Source organism: Colossoma macropomum, unplaced genomic scaffold (assembly GCF_904425465.1).
Source record: "Colossoma macropomum unplaced genomic scaffold, Colossoma_macropomum, whole genome shotgun sequence".
Taxonomy (NCBI): domain Eukaryota; kingdom Metazoa; phylum Chordata; class Actinopteri; order Characiformes; family Serrasalmidae; genus Colossoma; species Colossoma macropomum.
This window is the reverse complement of record NW_023494800.1, coordinates 10,808,566-10,831,243: the sequence shown is the minus strand read 5'-3', so window position 1 is coordinate 10,831,243 and position 22,678 is coordinate 10,808,566. Positions and strand designations below refer to the sequence as shown.

The 22,678-nt window shown below is 38.5% G+C and overlaps 1 protein-coding gene across 1 annotated transcript in view; it reads right to left on the bottom strand.

Moving 5' to 3' along the window:
• LOC118820121 (splicing factor SWAP) overlaps positions 1-22,087 on the bottom strand; it is a 131,310-nt gene extending 109,223 nt beyond the window's left edge. The window contains exons 1-7 of the mRNA XM_036588260.1: positions 21,732-22,087; positions 18,240-18,403; positions 17,164-17,295; positions 13,963-14,042; positions 9,511-9,736; positions 7,994-8,115; positions 5,249-5,399 (exon numbers count right to left, since the gene is read on the bottom strand). Coding sequence (XP_036444153.1) covers positions 5,249-5,399; positions 7,994-8,115; positions 9,511-9,736; positions 13,963-14,042; positions 17,164-17,295; positions 18,240-18,403; positions 21,732-21,910 — 1,054 coding nt within the window. The 5' untranslated portion in view covers positions 21,911-22,087. The remainder of the gene's footprint in view (positions 1-5,248; positions 5,400-7,993; positions 8,116-9,510; positions 9,737-13,962; positions 14,043-17,163; positions 17,296-18,239; positions 18,404-21,731) is intronic.
• Positions 22,088-22,678: the final 591 nt, after the last annotated feature.

Sequence of the window (22,678 nt, the reverse complement as noted above, 5' to 3'; positions counted from 1 at the left end):
GAATGAACCTGTGTCCTGAAACGACCCACATCACAGTGTTTGTTTTTATTTATTATTACTTAAGAAATGAAAATGAATCTAGTATTTAATTCACTTTGAAGGGCTTATAAAATAAAAATGGTAATGTTAATATTATTGCTGCTATTAACAATAGTAATCACTATTATTAGTGTGTTTTATTGATATTAGCATTGTTCCTATTATGCATTGTCAATATAATAAAAACCATGATATTTCTGATCGTGAGATGATATCATTATTGTCTGAACAGCAGAAAATACTGTGATATCAATGAGTTAATTTTGCCCACCCCAACTGGGAGGCAGGAGATAACGGAACAACAAAAAAATAAATAAAATAAAATAAATAATAACTTTAAAATAAATAACTAACTAAATAAATAAATAAATAAATAAATAGAGGACCAGGTGCAGTCCTGCTGTTCTAGAATTTTAACTGGGACAGCAACTCTCAATGCAAAAGCCGCCCTGTAGAAGGCTGTGTTAGAAACTAAATGGCCCATTTTACAATACCTTACATTTTAATATCAAAAAATAAAATTCCACAGCTCATTCAGATGGGACTGCAGCCTTGGCAGCAGCTTTCTCCAGTAACAGAGCACAGATCAAAGGTGGCCTCTCCTGACTGTCGTCACAATAAATAAATTGCATTAATAAAGAACTAAATGTACTCGGAACAACTGAACCCTGCCAAATGAGGCAGTGATTGTTCTTGCAGTGTGAAATGGCTAAAAGCCTGCATCTTTTAGCAGAGAGGCGCTCGCTGAGCCGAGCGGGTCGGTGGGGCATGCGGAGTGGTGAAAAAGGTGAATCACTGGTGATGAGCACTGCATGCTGGGATGAAGGAGCAGCAAGGCTATTTTAACATAACAAAGCCTGGGTCAGTTTTAGCTAAGGCCCTTTGCCTCTGAAGAGGAAATCCCGTACAGCAGCAGCTAAGTGCGCACTTCTTGTGGCCCTTTGATCTATGAAGCAATCCCTCACACCCAGTAACTTACATATGAAGATATGATCTAAGAATGTTTCTCAACCACAAAAACTACTTCACAGGTTTGGAAGCTGGGAGATATTTCTGAAATATAAAACAATCTGCTCGCTTAAGGAAAGGAAAGACAAAGAAAAATAAGAGGAAAAAAAGCGGTTCCAAAACTGGAGTTATAAAAAAATAAAAAAAACATTAAAGGATACAGAGAAAATGGTACTCCTACACTCTTAAAAAAGATGGCTCTTAAAGGGTTCTTTAGTAAAAAACTTCCATAAACAACCATGAACATTCAAAGAACCCTTTGCATGATTAAAGAGTTTTTGCATTATGAAAGGGTTCAGCATTGGAAGTCTGGCATAAGAACTCTTTTTTGAAAAAGATTGCATAAGGCACCCAAAAGGGTTCTTCTATCATTACAGACTTTGACATCGTAACAATAGAAGAACCCTTCTGAGGGCTACAGAGAACCCTTTTCGAAATTGTCCTATATAGAACCATCTACAACACATTTTGAAGAACACTTTAATGATTTGAGTGTTCATGGCTCTTTATGGAACCTTTTTCTTCACCAAAGAACCCTTAAAGAACCATCTTCTTTAAGAGCGTAAAACCCATGCAAGAACTACCATCATCAGATAAACAGTAGCTAAAGCTTTCATCTTTGACAGAAAGGAGAAAAGTCAAGCTCCACTCCTGCTCAGATCTACAAAAAAACCCGGAGATGTTTCTGTTCATCCTTTTATTGTGAAAAGACAATTTAACACTATGGGTCTGAAAGGATGTGTAGCTGTCAAGAAGCAGGTAAAGAAGCTGCTGTTGTTCTCAGAACAATGGACTGGCCACCACAGAGTCCAGACCTCAACATCACTGAATGTATATAAGGTCACTTGGATCACGAGAAGCAGTAAATGCAACCAACTTCTAAGACTGAACTTATGAGGTGTGGAAAAAATCCCTGAAGATTTCTTTTAGAAACTGAAAGCAAGTCTCCAGAAAAGAATGGAAGCTGTACAAAAGGAAAAGAGCTGACACCCTAAATAATGAAAAAAAGTGATATTATTAGGTATTGAGATACATGAAGGACAATTCAGCGAGTGAGCAGGGTAATTACCAACGCTCCTCTCACTGTCGACTGTGTAAATGTAAGGTTAGCTCTTTGACATATTGTTTGCTAACACCGCCTGCCTACATTTAAAAGGTAGGCGAATGACATAATGGCAGGCAAAAAACATCATTAGAAGTCTGGCATAAAAACTCTTCTTAGTAGGCCTATAGCAGTGCTGATCCAAAGATTTTAGTTCTTTTTAAACAAATTCTTTTCATAAACAAATTCACTGAGTTGCTGATCTGAATGAGGCTACACAACGTTGTCATAACCATGCCATAAACATGTCAGGGCAGAGGTCCTAAGCTGTTATGACTTGTAATATACAACTGTCATGTTACCATCATTGGTAATTATCATGACAGATGTCATGTTTGAGGTCATTCTATGTTTTTATGACTTTGTATGTTTTTATTTAGGTGTGTAAACAATTCCATGAAAATGGAAACCACAGGCCAAGATTTGGAGAGCAGCACTTAACCGCACTACTGCCATAAAAGACACACCCCACCACAAGTGGCAGCCAAAGATTTAAAAACAATAAATAAATCTGTTATTTGGATTTGGATGAGCAACTCAAAAAAATAAAATCTCTTATTTGGGTCTGGATGAGTGCATCTGCGGAAAAGCTCACAAGAGCTCTCGAGGATGCCTTTGATAATAGTAAATACGGGCATGTAACAATAGTTTAAAAAGTTTACTGTTTTGAAAATGGATGCTGACCTTGTTACCCATAGCAACCCAACCTTTCTTCATAAAACCACTTGAGCTAATAGCGCAAAAGTGGTCTGTTTCCCTAACCAGTAACCTGTCTTTCAATTTCCACTGCAGGGGAAAGAGCATAAAAATAACTCATCTTGTACAACCTGTGAAAACACCACCTATTACAAAGACTAAAAAAAGCTACACAATTAGAAATTCAACCTCCTGGGACAGAGAACAATGAATCCTGTAATTATTTCAATTACTGCGAAAATGCAATAATGACTGCTGTGTCTGCAGCAGTTTAAGTACTGTACTGCTTTTTCAGCGAGGACAGCAAGGATTTCACTGATGTACAAAGTCATAATTCAAACTTTCTGGTCAAAAACTAAATTAAAGAACATTTCTGAAGACTGAACCCAAGAAATGGTGCCATTACAAATCAAAGGTGAGGGAGAAACAGAACACAAGAGCAGCACTCCAGTGTACCAGACACTGAGCTTAATTTAATGAAACACTTTGCTCAAGTTTTAAGTGACTGCCTCCCTTGAAAGTGTCATTCATTTCTGAGCAGGCTTTATATCACTGCCACTCTATTCAAGGACATTCTCAAGTGTCACTCGTAATCAGTCCATCATTTACTGGAGTCTCAAATATTTGGTGCTACAACGATGAGTATCTCTGAACAAGAGGTTTGTTTAAAAGGAAATACAACCTCATTTCCAAAAAAGTTGGGACGCTGTGCAGAATGTAAATAAAAATAGGATGCAATGATGTGCAAATTATGTGAACCATATTTTTAAAGGAAAATAGTACAAAAACAACATACCAAATGTTGAAACTGAGAAATTTTATTGTTTTTAAAAAAATATATGCCCATATTAAATTTGATGCCAACAACACGTTCCAAAAAAGTTGGGACGGGGGTGTGTTTGCCACTGTGTTTCATCACCTCTTCTTTAACAACACTCTGTAAGCGTTTGGGAACTGAGTAGACCAACTGCTGTAGTTTTGAAAGTGAAATGTTTTCCTGTTCTTGTTTGATATAGGATTTCAGCTGCTCAACAGTTCAGGGTCTCCTGTGTCATATTTTTCATTTTATACCCCTCCAAATGTTATCAGTGGGTGACAGGTCTGGACTGCAGGCAGGCCAGTTTAGCACCTGGACACTCTTAATATGGAGCAATGCTGCTGTAATACATGCAGAATGTGGTTTGGCATTGTCTTGCTGAAATAAGCAAGGCCTTCCCTGAAAAAGACACCGTCTGGATGGCAGCATATGTTGCCAAAACATGTATATATCATTCAGCATTAATGGTGCCTTCACAGATGTGCCAGTCACCCATGCCATGTGCACTAACGCACCCCTGTACCATCATGAATATTGGCTTTTGAACTGTGCACTGATAACAAGCCGAGTGGTCTTTAGACCAGGAGGACAGTGTCCATGATTTCCAAAAAGAATTTCAAATGTTGACTTGTCGGACTACAGAACACTTTTCCACTTCACCTCAGTCCATTTTAAATGAGCTTGGGCCCAGAGAAGGCGGCAGCATTCCTGGATCCTGTTTATATATGGTTTGGAGTGTTAACTTGCATTCGTGGATGCAGCGACAAACTGTTTTCACAGGCAGTGGTTTTCAGAAGTGTTCATGAGCCCATGAAGTGATTTCTACTAGAGAACCATGTCTGTTTCTAATGCAGTGCCGTCTAAGGGCCGGAAGATCTCTGAATCTTTTAATGCTATTATGTACTGTAGATGAAGAAAAGCAAAAGTTCTTTACTATTTTATGTTGAGAAACGTTTTTCTTTGATTGTGCAGTCTTTCACAGAGCGGTGAGCCCCTCCTCATCTTTACTTCTGAAAGACTCAGCCTCTCTGGGATGCTTTTTTATACCCAATCATGTTACTGACCTGTTGCCAATACACCACCAGGTGTAGCATTACACAACTTTACCAGCCTTTTGCTGCCCCCGTCCCAACTTTTTTGGACTGTGTTGCTGGCAACAAATTCAAAATGGGCAAATATTTTTCAAAAAACAAATATCACAAAAACAATTTCTCAGTTTTAACATTTAATATGTTGTCTTTGTACAATAAAATCTAGGGTATAAATGATTTGCACATCATTGCCATTTGTTTTTAATTACATTTTGCACAGCGTGCCAACTTTTGGAAATGGGGTTATAATACTTCATTAATCTGTGAATGGTATTCTAAAGTTCTTTATTGAGAACACTTGTGCACATAAGCCAACATAATATTCTTTAATGATGCACCGCAATGCAGCGGTAAAGCCACAGGGGGAAAACGGTGGGGAAGCCCTGCCGCCTACACCTCTGAAAACACTATTCCGGTACAAAGGTTTTTATTAGATAATTTGTCAGTTTAAATATCTACCTGCTGCCTGCTGTGTGGATGAGATATCATACTCACGATCAGTGGTGTAATCCGCTGGTGTGGGCTGCACTGGTGGTGCAACCTCTTCCTCTGGCTTAGCTGTCAAGGCTATGGTCCCATTCCTCTCTTGCTTGGCTTTGCGAACTAGTGCTGCCAAAGGGTGATCTGGGTCCATGACCTGTAGGGGCTGGGGCACAAAGACACAGCTTCATTGGCCTTTCTGCAGTGCAGTGAATGAGCCAACACATATTGAACATGTATTTCCAAAAGTATGCAGATATGCCTTCTAATTAGTGAACTGGCAGGGTTGGGAAGGTTATTCTGTTCCAGATTACCTGTTAAAAAATGTAACTGTAGCCTAATCCAAAGGATTACTATATAAAAGTAACACAGTCTGATTACTTTGGTACTTTTGTATTACTTCTCATTTTAAAGTGGTATAATCAAATAAAACACAAGAGGAAAATAACTTCAACAACAATTTACCGTATCACAAAGCAAACAGCACCGTTTTATAAAACAGGAAAACTTGTTTTATGAAACAAATGACAGATTATAGGTGACTCAACTGTCTGCACTTTTGAGTTATTCAGAAATGATATGTTCAAATAAGGTATGATGCAGGACTACAGTGAAGATGGGACATAAGCAGCTGACAAAACAATGTACATAAATATTTCAAGACTAAAGATGACAAATTACAGTTTACTGAGTTTAACAAGTATGCAAACACGGTGCATATATAAAATATACCGCCCTTCCTTAATTTTGCCTTATTTGTGAAAAATCTGTTGCTTATCACACGTATGTCAAAAGATCAATCGGCTAGAAATCTCGAGACAACCACAATTATAAACAGAGGCTATTCTCACAACCAGGATAAATTAATAATTCTAATATATCTTTGGGAAAAACACCACAGATCTCATTTCTGACAATAAAAATACATTACCTAGACAAATTTATATAGATTGACTGAATAAAAGAGCCGTTACAGAACGAGAATTCTTCAGAAATTGGTCCTGGTTGCAGGACCCTCCTCCCCTGCTTCTTCTCAAAATTAAAAACTCTTTAAATCTGCACAATTTATCTGACATCATTAAAGCTGCATATATGTTGTTTAAGTGTAATCATACAAGTAATCACCATGTTTTCATCTCCGCAATCCCTGCTTTACTAACTACTCCTTACTTCGGTTACTCCTGCAGGCTTCTGCATCTGTACGACATGAAGAATTGCACTGCCAATCTTTAATGTACTTCACATAGCTAAGAGGCTGGGAAAATAAACATGGTTCAAAAAAGAAAGAAAAAAAGAAAAAATAACTACTTATTCTATGAATTACTTATTAAATTAATAAAAAAAATATACTGAATTTCTGTTGTGTTATGTTGAATTAACAACTTATTTCCTCAAAAAATAATTACGTTGATATAATCACACACTTTCTCAAGGAATAAGGATACATTTTTTTCAGGTTAGTCTTAATTCTGACTTAGTAAGCCAAAAGAGAAAACTGACAAAATAAGAGAAAATACTGAGAAAATAAGGCTTTATTTCAAACTGATGAGTCAATCTTTGCACCTGACAGCTTACATACAAAAAGTATCTGAGCCAAATATGGGGTGGTTATACTGCATTGACCATGTTAACAAAGAAGTTGTGCTGGTGATCAATTGCTTGGAAGACCCATGAAATTGGCCAACCTTACTGGCACAAAATATCTAAATAGTGTCACTCTTAGTACATCTGCTCCTTAAAGTCAAATGTGTCTGAAATTTCTAAGTTATTAAGTATTTCCTAAAAAACGTCTCTTCCAGCACTTGTGAAGTTTTCCCTGTATGCAGAACAGCAGAGGAACGTTCATCACAGGATTGAATTTCTGTAAATTTTACATGGATTTTGGGTGAATATTTTACTGGATACTGTGTGTGGCAGGATTATAATATACTAGTCTTGCAGAGTTTTCAAACAGCCAAGTGCCAGTCTGTACCAACCAATGATAACCCTGGCATAAGGTCACCATGACAACGTCAAGCGGTGGCTAGAGAAATATAAAGCCCCCCACCACTGGCCTATGGAGCAGTGGATCTGCATTCTCAGCAGTAAAAATCTCACTCTTTCTGGAAATACTTGTCAAGCAGTAACAGACTAATTGTGGCACTGTTTCCACAAAACTACAGTCACGACAAGCTCATGACAATTTAAAGCTGAAAAGCAAGCCTCAAAGCTGTGCTATGAAGTGGTCTTTTGCGTTAAAACTGAAAACCTGATAACATAATGACTTATTTAACAGTCTTTTATCTTTTCATTTATTTTGTGGCGCTCATCACAAACGACACACTGCGACATGGACTAAAAACATACAGAATATGAAATCAAGAAGACAGAGCTTTAAAATGATTTACACTCATCTATAACAAATAAATAAAATAATCTAAAGCACTTTGATGTCAGATGCTTTGATAGCAGGGCCAATTCCGCCAGGAAATATAACAACCTAACAGAAATCTCTGTTAATTTCAAAGTATGTGGCTTGAACACTGGAACAGAGTCATGCAAGTGATTATAAAAAACACCTAAAATAAAAATAAAGTGCAACACACAATGTACATTATAAAGAAGTCTCGTTTTTGTATACATAAGGAGGAGAAGAGACACATGAAGAATGAGTACAGTAGTGCATTCTTTCAACAGCCAATTGTTAACAGAATATCTTTAGGAAACAAACTCTAGAGAGGCTTCTGAAAGGTGGTGCATGATGCTGGAGACTCTTATTACCTTTATTTTCTCCTCCAGACAAGAACTCTTCTTGGTTGCAAATAGACTGGGGTGGAGATAGCTGCCATCACCATCATCGTCATCGTCATCATCATCATCATCAGAATTTCCTGCTTTGGATTCTGTAGAAAATTTTCACGAATGCCATTTGTATTCTTTCTTAGCAAAACGTCTATTCATCTGTTCTTGCAGTATAATAACATACACAGTCCAGATATACCTTGTCCTTCAAAAGTATCTGGACACTTTAACCATTGGTAAAACTTTAATGAAGTTATTTAGGTCACTTCATAAAATGTTTAACAAAATGATATTTGTTTCAGAAAGAAACACTTTTAGTACAACATCAAACTGAAGGCAGCTTTTTTTGTGTGGAGAAACCCTGGCGAAGAGTTCCAACCAGACTGCACTAAGTGTACTGTAAAGCACAGAGATGAGATCATTAACTCAGAAGTGTACAAAAGCATTTTGACTGCAAATCTGCAGAAGTCTTCTACTAAGCTGCTCAAACTAGGGCTGCTACAATGAGTTAACGATGTCAACTACACAAATCGTCAATGCGGATTTTTTACCGTCGACGTGTGAAAGTGCATTATATTCCAATCTGCTTTAAGTCCAGAAATTTACAATACAAATACACAAACGCACAACACAAAAGTGGTGTAACACTTCAGAACCAAATCTGAAATTCATGATTTGGCAGTCTATGGTATTTTTTTTTTTTTGTCTCGCCATGAGAGTGGGCGCTGCTCTGTATATCAACACAGACTGAACAGGGTACCAGCATCACAGCCAACACTTCCTTCAATATTTGGTGCCAAACGCTCTCCTACCTCTGACTGTGCTCAAGTAATAACAAAGGCAAAAGATCAATTCACTGCGTTAGAGAAGAAAAAGACTAAGACGACTAAAATGAAGAAGAGGAAGTGGATTAACCATAACATCTGTACTTTATACACATGGGGCAATATGGCTTCGCAGTTTCACTGTACCATAAGAAAAACTCACTTGCAGCACAGAACTTTAAGGGAGGATAAAAATAGTACACAGGATGATGCCAAATCTGTTGCATTCAAGAAGTTTAATGCAAAAATCTTTAGCTAATGATGCATCAGATGTCACACCAGGCAGATGTGCACCACTCTAAATCAAGAACAGTCACAAAAATGGGAAACAGACTAATTAAATGTATGCTGGACACAAGATAACACAATGTTGGATAAGTGATGTAAGTAACACAAAATGATGTTGCATAAGAAAAATAACTATAGCCACTAACTTATAAATTAAAAAGTAACAAAGTTTTGTCATTTATTTTATCTGACCTTAGAAGACAGAACAAAACTAAAAGACAATCATAGTCTTGGAATGGCCTATTTTAAATAAATGCCACTTGGTTACAATGAACTCCACATATTAAAAGTATGGTCAAATGTCCAAATACATTTTGAGGCCACTGTATGCATTATTAGCATTGTTAATTCTGTCTAAACTGAATGATGTTTGAAAGAACTTGCCCTGTGCCTGGTCCTGCTTGCTGTCACTGGCAGGCGTGTACCGTCCCTCCTTCATGGCTCGAAGAATATGTTTATAGTAGGGGTTCAGGTAATGGTCGAAGCGCAGGAAGTCAAACTGAGAGTTTCCAGCCTGCTTTGCCTTGAGCACAATCTCAAACTGGGCTCCTTGTTTGCATACAAAGTTTGCAGTACGCTCAATGATGGCATGAGTCTTGACGGTCGCGGGCTGCAAGACAAATGTTGAAACGAGAGGTGAGGTTAGATTTTCTCATTGCCACCTGAGAACATTGCAGGCAGCAGAGATTTGTGCATACATTAACTTTCAAATTCATAAAAGTGAAATCAAAAATTCATGAGCACAGGTTTAATGTAAGATGCTCCTTATGCCTACTGATCAGACACCAACAGATTCTTTGAATGTGATAAAAGATTGTTGAATTTAAAGCAGAATTCCACCAATTTTTAAAAACAATTCTGCATAATTATATTGTTAAGATGTAAACAAAGTCATTCAGAGCGGTTTAATGTTAAATGCTCCACTGTAGAGAAACCAAGAGCCAGACTTGTTCATAGTGGTGGTGACGGGAGCCAGACATCCAAGGCGTTTAATGCCTGTAAAAGCTTCCTCACAGGAAAATACTACAAGAAATGGTTCTGAATACTCTGTCTGATGACTGAGACATTGTCTTAAGATAGTTTAAACACAAAGTCTTGGCCGAATAATATATATTTTTAAAATCCACTCATTGTGGAGAGGTGTTGTAAGACAAAATAGTATGCAAAGAAAACATCGCTATTTTACTATTTTACCAACATTACATATAAAAACTCAGAAGACATCTGTAGGTTCACTGGTTGTTTTGGATAAAAATAAAAAGGTTATATTTTTGTTGTAGATGTCACAACCCCTGGTTCCATTCACCATCACGGTAAAGAACTCTCAGTCAGTATGTTTTTCTACTATGAACCAGTTCACACTAAACAACTCTGAATGACTATTCAGAACTTCCGAAAATCATTACAATTCCAATTTAGGTAAAGACTTCATAAATTTCACTTGTTCCAAAAGCACTTCTTTACAAACAATTCAAAATGCCTATCAAAGAAATACTGGTTACGTCTTTTAAATGATAAATCATTGAGTTGTACAATAATATAAAACATAATAACTAAAAGAATCTCTCTTCACAACTGAAGCCAGAATAACTAGAAACTAAAAGAACTTATTAAAAGACTGCACTTGAACTCCTCAGCGTCCAGTTAAACAGAGAGCAACTTATTGCTTTCAAAACCTCGGAGGCCAAGAACGCCAAATACTTCTCAGCAGCAACCTTGCAATTATGAAGATAAACAACCCAACGTGCTTCCTGGAGTCCTCATGCAGAGAGAGAATACATCCTTCCCCGGCAGTTGTTGTGCAGGCAGGCTGTGAAGCCCGCCGCAAAATAAAGAGGGTAAAGAGAGCAGCTGCAGATTAATAATTCAGCAGAGACGTTCAAAGAACCTCACCAGCTTAAAACTAATTGGGTGTTTCAAGGCAGAGCGATTGAAGGTTTCACTGCTGCGCCTATCAAAATCCCATTAGGTGAGAACTTGATAAAAACGTGCAGGTACGGATGGAGGCAAAAGCCCTCGCCTTTTCATGGGATCAACGTTTGCAAACGTGAAGTATAAAGGGTGTGATCGGAACATCTGGGCTTAAGAGAGACGTGTTAGGGGAGCATTCATCTCCGCTCAGAGGTCATATGCACTGCTGGTGAACCTTACAGCTCGGCATCTTTCCCAAATGATGAACACGGAGAGATGAAAGCAAGTCAGCTCAGTGCGCACCGCTTATAGATGAAAGGGGGAAGGCTTGGAGGGAAAGCAGACAAGGTTAGAATGCTACCTCTTTCCCTGGATAGCTATGACACTTGGAGCTCCTCAGAGGTCAAAGACAAACATTGACCTTCAGACATTTAACAAAGTAGTTCACCTCCTCACAACCTCACACTGCGTAACCTGGGATTCCATATCGACTTCCCAAAATAGGAGGCTCAAATGACTTTAGGCATGAGGTTGAACCCAGATGGCAGCTTAAAACAGCTGCTACATCCCTCTAGTATTTCAGTTACTTTGTAATACATTACCTCCTAAACATAGCTTAAAAAGTGAACATGTAAAATCACAAGAAAATCTTCAAACTACAGCTGTATCATTAGCATGCAGCATGATACAGTTAGGAAAACATAAAAAAAACGTCTTGGGTAAGTTTCCACACCCTGAATGGGCCAGACGGAGAATCTTGCATATTATGTAGAACCATTTTCCCTGTAAACATTTTAAACAGCACTGTGGGAAGTCAGGGACCACTCTTCATTCATCTAATTTCTAGTCAAAATGAGTATTAAGTACTCCTAAGTGATTCATTTTTTCAGGAGATATTTCTGACAAGACTGGATTTCCAAATGAGTAGGGAAGAGGAAAGTCTAAACGAAAGAAAACCAAATATGGCTGTAAAAAGACTTCTTTCGACAACCATTCAAGACGTGGTAGACCAGCACAACCGTCACTGTCAGATAAGCAGTACTTAAAGCTTTTATCTGTCAGAGTAAATCAAGCTACACTCTTGATTCAGATCTTAAAAAAGTGTTTCAGGTGTTTTTGTCCATCCTTCGACTGCAAAAAGACAACTTGGTGCAATAAGTCTGAATTTAACACTGTGTAGCTGTCAAAAGCTTTCACTAAGGAAAAAAAGAAGACAACATTCAAATCAAACAATGAAGCTGCTCTTGTTCTCAGAACAGACTGCCCACCCCAGAGCCCAGACCTCATCACTGAATGTGTTAGGATTACATGGATTGTGTAAAGGAGAAAATGCAACCAACTTCTAAGACTGAACTTTGGAGGTGTGGAAAAATATCCCTGCAGATTTCTTTAACAAACTGAAAGCAAGTCTTCTGAAGAAAACAGAAGCTGGAAAAGAGTGGGCACTAAAATACTGAAAAGTGTATATAACATTGAGTTATTGACGTTTCTGCGTAATTTTCTATTGAAAGTACAAAACCTTGTACTTAATGACAATTTAACTGGAAAGTAAATAAATGAAGGTCGGCCTCGCACATCAAAATCATAATGCATGTGCAGAGCTATTTTATAATGCTTTATCTTCCAAAACTCTGAAGGTTTTGTGTATTTTTTCAGTAAACATACTGCATGTAGCCATATTAAAGTATGTCAAGATCATTAAACTAGCTTTACATTGGGCTTGAGCAGTAAAACCGTCCTGAGCACTAAACCCAATCAAACAACAAAAGGTGTTTAAACATAAGAGGTGTAGTGTCCGATCTTCAAAAGATTTCAACAGATATATTTTACTACACCTGACAAGGTTTCTGGGAGTGTGGAGAAACACTTTCTTCCCTCCAGAAAGCAGTGGACCAATTGATTTACTGTAAACTTAAGTACTTACACACTTAAATCGTTTGACATAAAACTGTCTACAGGTCTACTGCCATCTGTGCCCTACTGAAATATTTGGTTTAACCTTGAATGTGCTTTAGTTGTAATCAGTGTTTAATAATTAAAAATAATTCATGCATCCTCCAGATCATATTTAGCCCTTCATTTTCCACCCTTAGCAGCCACTTCGTGATGGTATTTCTGTTTTACTTACATAATATACTTACTCTCCTGAAACATCATCCAAAAAAAGATCACTTAGTTGAGAGCTAAAGTCTAAAAATATGAGAGTTTGCCAGAAAACCATAAATGCATTACTTTAACTTGACCCTAAAGGGGGAATTCCACAGAATTCTCACACATTCTACATAACTGCATGGTTAAGATGTAAAAAAGCCATTCAGTGTGGTTTGATGTGCAATGCTCTGTCTAGAGTAACTTAGCAAGTCAGCTTTCTCTGGTCACAGTTATGGTAATAGGAACCAGACATCTGAAGAGTTTACTGCCTTTAAAAGCTTCCTCACAGAAAACTATTACATGAAAGATTATGTATCTGCTGCCTCATGCCTGAGACATTGTTTTATGTGGTTTTGGCTTAAAATGTTTTTAAAAATATTCATCGTAGAGGTACATTTAGGGCATTCTGAGGCAAAACAGGCCCTAAAAAACTTTTATTTTTAGATTTACCACTATTTTACCATTATCAACGTTAAACAGGCAAACTGACATGTATACTCACTGGTGGTTTTGGAGAGTAAATAAAAGGGGTATATTTGTGCTGTAGATATCGTGACCCCTGGTTCCTATCAACACCACTGTAAAGAAATCAGTTGCTCTACAAGAAACTTTTTCACAGCAAACTTTGTTTACATCTAAACCGCTGAATTATGCAGAAAATCAAAAAAGGTAGTAGAATTCTTTAATGTAAAAACAACTGAAAGATAAAACGTGGGTCATAATTAATATTCAAGTGTTAAAGTACTTTACCGACACTTTTTTTTTTAATCTTACCAATTCCACATCAGGGGGTATGATCAGGCCAGGAGGTGCAACAAATGGCTCTTCACAGTCTTCCTCTTGAGGTTCAGGGTCTAAAAGGTTAAGAAGTCGAGAGAACAGAGCATGGCAGAGTGAGAGTTAAAAAAGAGAGACAGCGAGAGTAAAAAGAGAGAGAGAATGAGAGTAAAAAGAGAGAAAGAGCGAGCGAGATCATAATGCTCAACTTGCCAAGACAACACTCCATGAAGAAAACCTTTACTGGGGCTAAAGTACCAAAGGCACTTTAAGTTTCACTTTTAGTTACTCAGACTTTTTGAGGAGCCTCAGGTCCCATCAGCTCTGTTTACCGAGGTTACCCCATCTACCCCCCTGTGCCTGAGATAACAAGCGGACAGGTCATCTGGAAATGAAATGAAAATTTTATGCAGCATTCACTGTAGGGGAGCTGGAGCTACATGCACGTGGCTGGCACATTAGCTCCAAACCTGCCGACTTTTCGCCAAGTGCACCTACTGCTCCTGTACCTTTTTATGGGTTAATGGAGCGCCGTTTGAGCTGATTAAATCAGAGAATTACAAAGTGCCTGAGGTGTGTCCTAGACTTGGTTCCCAAAGCATCTAACTACTTACGCCTTGCTGGTTCCGCTGTCTATCAAATTGACTTGCTTCTCTTGCCAACTTGACATGAGAGACCAAAACAAAGTAAGATAGCACAGAGAATGTTAAAAATTCTGCAGAAAGATGGTGACATGAGGTGACCCAACAACAGAGCCATCTGCTGAGGGACGCTTGTGTGTTGGCTGAGCGGTGACTCATTCCTGCCAGCTCTTTTATCAATTATTTAAGATCGCAGTAAGGCAGTCCATTCTACTGTTGCCAATTCTGGCAGATAACAAGAACAACTCCGTCTACAATGGCTCCGGTACAGGTAGAAGTTACAAGCGTTGCCAATATAGAGTCATTTGCAGATGAACAGGCCTGTCCTCAAACCTTGGCCAAGCACCGTCGGCCTTTCCCTCGGGAAGACAGGAGCTCAGTCATAGCTGACCACTTCGTAATTGGACTATAAAGAAGACCACAAAACAGCTACCTGTAAGTCTGGACATCACAGCAAAGCCAAGCAAAGTAAAATTTGGCAGTGTCTGTGGGTTCTGAAACAGAGACACTGTTAGTAGCTGAATTGCTGGAAGCAATATTGGAGAGCACCTTGGCCATGTGTTGTAAATATCCAATGAGTGAAAGTGAGGACAGGTGCTTATGAATAATCATGAAACAGTGAGGCCTTTTTTGTTTATCTCAGAATCAAGCTACCCTCAATATGTATAGAATTTCCGCTTGAATGGTGGAGTGTGGTGGGTGGAGGACAAGTGTTGTGAATCAAAATCCCCAGGACAATAGGGCAATGTAAACAGATTGTCAACAGACTGACAAATAACCCAATGGCGATGCGTTAAAGGCGATAATTACCGTGTTGGGAAAGAGAGAGAGAGAGAGAGAGAGAGAGAGAGAGAGAGAGAGAGAGAGATTTTAAGAAGCTCCCTGTTAGTTCTTGCTGCTGCACAGTATAATGCGTGCTTTACCTACATAAGTTTAGCTTGAGGGCATGGAACCGAAACAGAACTTCTGCTTGCTTCGGTGTGACTCGCAGCAGTAAAACAACCAAGCTAAAGTGACTGGGTATTACCACAGAGCACTAAGCTCCAACTTGGAACCTTTAAACCAAAAACAGAATAAATAATAGAGTGTGGGGGGGAGGTCATTAATCACATAATTACAGAAACATCATGCGAATTATTTTTAGATATCGCCCAGGCCCATGCTGGACACACTGGTGATTAACAGCCCTTTCATTCTTGTCAACCCCTTTCACAGCAGTCACTGAAAGCCACAGACCAAGAATTAACCTTTAAAGTGGTATTTTATTTGAGTATACTGGAAAGGAATTCATAAAGCTAAAGCACCTACTGTACTGCACAAAAGTCAGAGCCCATCAGTAAAGTCATCTAATTTCCCATCAAAACAGCCAATACATACAATTTATTCATTTTTCAAAATCAGAAAAAATGATCAGAAATAACATATTTAAACAGAAAACTACACAGAAGCCTTTTTTCACTATTCAGTGTGTCCAACTTAACTTTATTATCTTTATTAAAGTTTCCATTCTTTTCATGAGACTTGGTTTCAGTTTTTCACAAAAAGGGATAACTTTCCACACCTTTAAAGTTCAGTCTTATGAGTTGGTTGCATTATTCTGCTTCTCACAATCCTAGAAATCCCAAATACGAATGTGGACTAATCAGTTCATAAAACATTATGCCACATCTCAAATGTTTTAGTGCAATTTTTCTTCTTTTTTGTCTGTTTCCTTTTCTCAACTTGACAGCTACACATCCTCTCAGACCCACAGAGTTGAACTGTCTTCTCACAGTGGACGGATGGGCAAAAACAACTGTGTTTTTTTTCAGAAATCTGAACCAAGAGTGGAGCTTGATTTTTCTCTCAAAGATGTAAGCTTTTTTTGGTGGTCTACCAGTTCTTGTATGCTTGTTTGGAGTCTCATTTTCTATATGGCTTTTAAAATTTTTCAGAACTCCAGTTCTGAAAACTCCTATTTTTTTCTGAATTCTCTTGTATCTAATCTCCACAGAAAAACCTCCTTTAGATGCTCATGAAAAAGAAATCTGCAAGGCAGCTGAGTTTGGTTAGCTGTTTGTGAATGTTAGTGTCTCTTTCAAGAGGAATATAATGTCAGTGACTCTTTTGGGAAGAGCTTTTGTTGCGAGGACACAGCTGTAAATTGGGTTTTAAGACTGGAAGGATAGAAGAGTTAAACTGGCAGTAGAGTGCACAAAAGTAAAGAATGAACAAATTGAATACTGTCAGATTTGATTTAGTTTTCAAGGCTTCTGTGTAATTTTCCATTTTTTATATATATATATATATATATATATATATATATACTGCTTTTTTCCTGACACTGAAAATTGAATAACTTGTACTTCATGGCTGTTCTGACTGGAAGTTAAATAAACAAAAGGCTGGTCTCTGACTTTTACACAATACTCTGTGTGTGTATGTGGGCAAATACGGTTACGTTTTCATGAGCTTGCTCTAGTACTTAGTGAATACCTAGAGGCTCCTTTTCCGCTTGTCAGAGAAACTTCCTACAGACCAGTTTAAAGAGAGCGTGGGTGTGCTCGCGATTGCCCACCGTTGTCTTTGCTGGCATCCTCCTCTTCAGTAGGTTGGGAGGGGTCGTAGTAGTCAGCACTGTAGCGGAAAGCCACTGCGTTGTAGGATCCTTCATCAGCCAAAGCCTCACTTAGCCTCTTATATTCCTCTTCTGCACAAGTAAAGAAAAACAATTTGAATATGCAACAGTAAAGAGCCTGAAATATGAAAAATTAAAATATATGAAATATCAAAAGCACAGTCAGGAATGGAAATCTAAAGCTAATAGCAATTTCTACAACGCAACTACGGTGTCTGTCATGTTGTCATGTACATCAAGCATTCACAAAGATATTAAAGGGCCAATACCATGGAAAACTAAATGTCATTTGGTATTTTAAAATATGAGTGTGCTGTAGCACGTAAATGTTGTTAAATACTCAATTCTGTGTCCTTATCTGGAAACTAAGATGCAAAATCAGCTCTTTCTGAATTCAATGTTTTTAAAAACTAAAAAAAAACTAATTTAGATATATCCACTGATATTCAACCTACAGCAGTTTAGCCCACCCATTCATTATGGAGTTATAAAGAAGTGTTTCCCAGCCCAGATTGCCCTCTGAATGAGACACAGTATTGGCTTTCCTACCAGAACAAAGCTCAATTACACAGCCATAAAGGCACAAAACAAAAACAGCCTGTTTAATGAATTTTGACTGTTTCTGGTACACAAAATAACATGAACATCATAAAGTGACCTTAAAAAGAAAAAAACACAATAAAATGTAGGATATGGAAAGGGTAAGGAAGCATTTTAAATATAACCTTTTTAAATAATTTGCATACGCAGTTTAGATGTTCAGAATGAATTTAGACTTTTATATTCAGAGGTCATTAGCATTCTCAAGCTTAATGTCAAATTTCATAATGCATTCTTTTAATGCGTCTCTAATGCTTAATCCTGTCAGTATAGCTGTGGTCAGAATCAAAATCAGCAGGGAACTGCTGCTGGAAGTGAATGAAAGCAGCTGTCTGAGAATGAGCAAATACTAGGCTACGATTAGTTGTCACTTTTAGTTAATTGTATCGCAGATATGTTTTGCCTTGACTCTGTACCTTGTCTGGCCTCCTCCTCCAGCAGGTCAGTGTGCAGGGCCAGGTATCTCTCCTCATCGCACAGAGCTTCTATCCTGGCCTCTTCTTCAGACAGCTGGTAGTTCTGGTTCCACGAGCCTGCATCATACTCCGAAAGGTCATGTAAATGACCACGGCCATCGTACCTGAAAAACAAATAATGGGATTAGACAGGAAAACAACTGCGAGATACACAGAACAAATACTCACCGCACTGGGAAACCCTAAAGGTAAAGGTTTTCTTTCTTTTCTTCTTCTTTTTCCTTTTTTTAACAAAACTATTTCTCTTACAAGCTGTTCAAGATGAAGTGCATGAACTGCACAGGTCCTGGGAGGCAAAAGAAACAGACAGCCCTATCGCAACACTCCAGGTATATATGGCAACAAATGTTCATTTTTCTTTCTATAAACTTACTACCTGACTTCATAACATTCTTCACTAAGCCTTTGGAAAGGCGCAAGAGCCCTGAGTCAAAGAAAAAAAAATGAAACAAAAGAACAACTTTCCTCTTACCTTACATGGTTCAAAACTGTACCCATGTCACACAACTGAGACAACTCACATCATCATTCCTACTTTTACTGAAAATGGTACATCCACACAAGCCCGAGCACATAAATACCTATCCGCAAGAACCCATACGGAGGATTTTTTCCTGCGCTCGCTCCTCTATTCCACTTCTCAGTTCCAGTTTCCTCGCCGAAAGAGAGAGAAGCGGGCGTGGAGTTGGCAATCGGGGCCTGGCAGGACCCCTTAGCCTTAATTGCTGAGAAAATAAGGTCTGGGTTACGTGATAGAGAGACACACACATACACATTGGAAACAGGAAACAGATCCATGCATATTAAGGTGGCTCATTGCAACCATCGAGAGTTGAGCGCTTCGTTTCAACTCCCGCATGGTACTTAGCGACTTTCAATACATGTACATTTCATTTTTCAACAAGATTGATGCTGAACTGAAAGAGAAAGAAAGAAAAAAAAAAAAACTTTCACGAAGGCCTAATGGGCACTGTCCACTTGGCAAAGCTCCACATCCTGTAAGAAAACCTTGTTAGAGAGCTGAGCAAAAGAACAAGAACATGCTGTCTTTTCAGAAAACCATCAACATGTCATTTCACAAGAACCACCTTAATTCACAGACTGGTATATAGTTGCAGTTATATAGTTGTGACATGAATTTGCCGAGGCTTGCACTTCAGCTCAAAGAATTCACCACAGTTAAATTCATTCATTATTCAGAAATACGGCTGTGGTCTGGAGCTCAAGTGTGCCAAAGCAAATTCCACCTGTGGCTTGATACAGAGACCCCCTTCTTCAGGGCAGCGTTCTCTTATGGGATGCAACTATAACACTGATGCAGGGACTGGCAAGGGCTCTACAATGATTTAGTTGGATTTTTTCTGCTCATAGTAAAAGAGCTAAGCGGACGTTCAAGCACTGAACTTAAACAGGAATTCCACTGATTTTTCGGTTTGTCTGCATTATTATTTTGATACCAAGATGAAAACAGTCATTTGGAGTGATATAAACAGTACATGACAGAGAAACTTGCTGACTCAAATTTCTTTACAGTGGTGGTGAAAGAAACCATAAGTCACGATGATGACAATGTACACAATTACTTGTGAAAAAATATCCAAATGGTGAGTGAATCTGCATGTGGCTCCTGAGTATTTGTATATCGACTAATAGTGGGAAACCTGAAAACAAATATGTCTTCTCTTTGGGTATCTGAGCATACAGCTGTATGAAAAAGTTTAAGCACCTCAATCAAATTACACGTTTTGTCGATTTTCTAAGAACGCATTTCTGCACATTTTAATGCACAACTACTCTTTATTTGCTGAATTTAACATACTGGTCCAATAAATTTGGCCTGTGCAAAGGCTATAGCACATTTTACATTTTATGTTTCACTCAGCCAATTAACAGAAATTGTGCACTAAAATGTGTCACGTTTATAAGTACAACTGTATAAGTATGTTCTGGGTCAAAACATCATCTCCAAACTATCATAAAACAATGTCTCAGAAAAATAATCTGAAAAAATATTTAGAAAAATCAATGGAATTCTCCTTCAAGGTCTACTGCCAGCTCAAAACATGCCTATGGAGAGGAATTTGTGCCAATCTGAAAAGCAGTCCCAACAATGGAATAACACGAAATACAATGCACACATGACATGACTAACGCCATGCAGAATATGTGCCAAAATGAAAAACAAAAACTCTTTCACGTTGTTTTCACTTCGCTTAACCTCTTTACTGAAAAACAATACATGAGGATTTGCATGTAATAAATTAAATGCTGACTTTGTGTCCAAACAGAATACAATCCACCTTGAAATGTAATGAAGACACAGCTACTGCTTTCCACTGTGCAGTACTTTAAACGGATTTGCCTCCTCGAAGTGCAATCATAACAATGAAAACAGTGAAATACAATACACACAACATTATTTTTCCATTGGTGACATGCAGAATACGCGCCAAAATGAAAAGCAAAACCTCCACCACAATGTTTTTACGTGGCTTGTCCTCTCTTTTTCTTTGGACGTATTTACCTCATTGAAATGTAAACAGTGAAACGCAATGAGCCTGCATTTAAACACCAACGTGCAGAAAACACGCCAAAATGAAAAGGAAAAAATCAGCAACACTGATTTAACATTGTTTGAGGTACTGCAAGGTGGAAAGCAATGTGTGCCATTGCATTTCAACGTGGTTTGTATTGAGTTTGACAACAAAATGCACATCCACATATAGTGTCTTTCAGTAAAGAGGTCAAGCGAAGTGAAAACAAGGTAATACAGGTTTTGTTTTTTCACTGTGGCATGTGTTCTGCGTGTCACTATGTAAAATAGTGTCATGTGCACAATGTATTTCATGTGTTTTCACTGTAGTGGTTGCTTTTCAATGTGGCACAAAATCCTCTCCATTCGTAACCCTTACAAGAAAGAAGTACAACGCTACAGAAATTTCTGCAACAATTTTATAGAAAATTAATATTTAAACAATTGCTATTAGTACTACTACACCTTTCTATAGACAGCACTACAGGAACACTGCACTAGTATTATGCAGCACTATAGGAATTAGTTTCTTCAAGCATTACTACAGAGCTTTTTTGTAAGGGAACAAAAGGTGAGCAGAACTTTCACAGCTTTTCTCGCATTAAACTGGCTTGTAACGTTTAGCACACAGCCTTGTGCAGAAGGAGGGTCTCTGCATCGGCGCACCACCACAAAATCTGCAGGGTACGTTCCCGATCTTCGACTTTAAAAACACAACAGCCAAGCAAGGTTAGGTTTCGTTTGCCACGAGTGAGTTTTTATTCCTTATTCTCTGTAACAACACTGGGAGCAGGGCCTCGTCCTGCAGCTGCAGCTAAAAACAAAGCTCCAAAAGAGTCTTGGGAAGACATTTAAGAGTTGGTTAAGGAATGTTTTCCTTTCGGGTGTGTTCAACCGACCTATCGATCATGAGGCTCTTGTCCCCCATCCACGGGATGAGCTGTGCTCCGCGTTCATGCTCGCTCGCCCGCTCGTCGTCGCGGAACAGTTTACACGCGTAGCCGAACACGAGCAGCTCTGCGCGGGGGCCGCTCTCCGCTCCGCTCCGCTCCTTCTGACTCGCCCCTCTCCGGTACATTCCCAAAGCAGGAGACGCGGCCGGAGCAGCTCGCTTAAAGACGAGAGCCAAGAGCTGATTTCCGTCTCCCTGTATTTTTAAACAAACAGTTACAAAACGAGTCGCACTCAAACTAAACGTATCAAAACACTGCTGTAATCAACATGTCCGCTTGAGCATATTTGCTCTAGAGTTCTCGTTCGTAGATTCGTTGAATAATCTTTATACTTTGCGCTGTTTTATATAAATATCTTTTAAAAAGAGGCAGCGACTATATATCTGGATTTATGAATGTGATTATAAATATGAGTTGTTAACTGTTGTTGCTTGTTGTTTTTCCCGCTTATGAGAAAAGTGCGAAATAGGTCGCTCGCAGGCTTGACGAAAGTGCGAACGGGAAACTGAAGATGCAATCATTTCAGGACCCAAAGAAGTCTTTCGTTTTAAAGTCGCGACTCAGCCTTTTTATTTATTTATTTACTTACTTACTTACTTACTTACATGGGATACATTAGAAGTCAAGCCGAATTGTAATGTGAAACGTCAATCAATCAATAAATTCATTAATTAATAGAATGAATACCATCTGGGATTTAAATTAAATGGAAAAGCGGTACCAAAGCAAAGCCTGTTGGAAAAAAAAAAACTCATAATGGGCAAATCAAAGCTGGTTTATGCTGGTTAGCTGGTCACCCAGCCTGGACATACTGGTAACCAAAATATAGGTGTCGAACATAGATCCAGGGAATCAACTGCACACTGCACCTCGGTGCCACCCCAAAGGACATG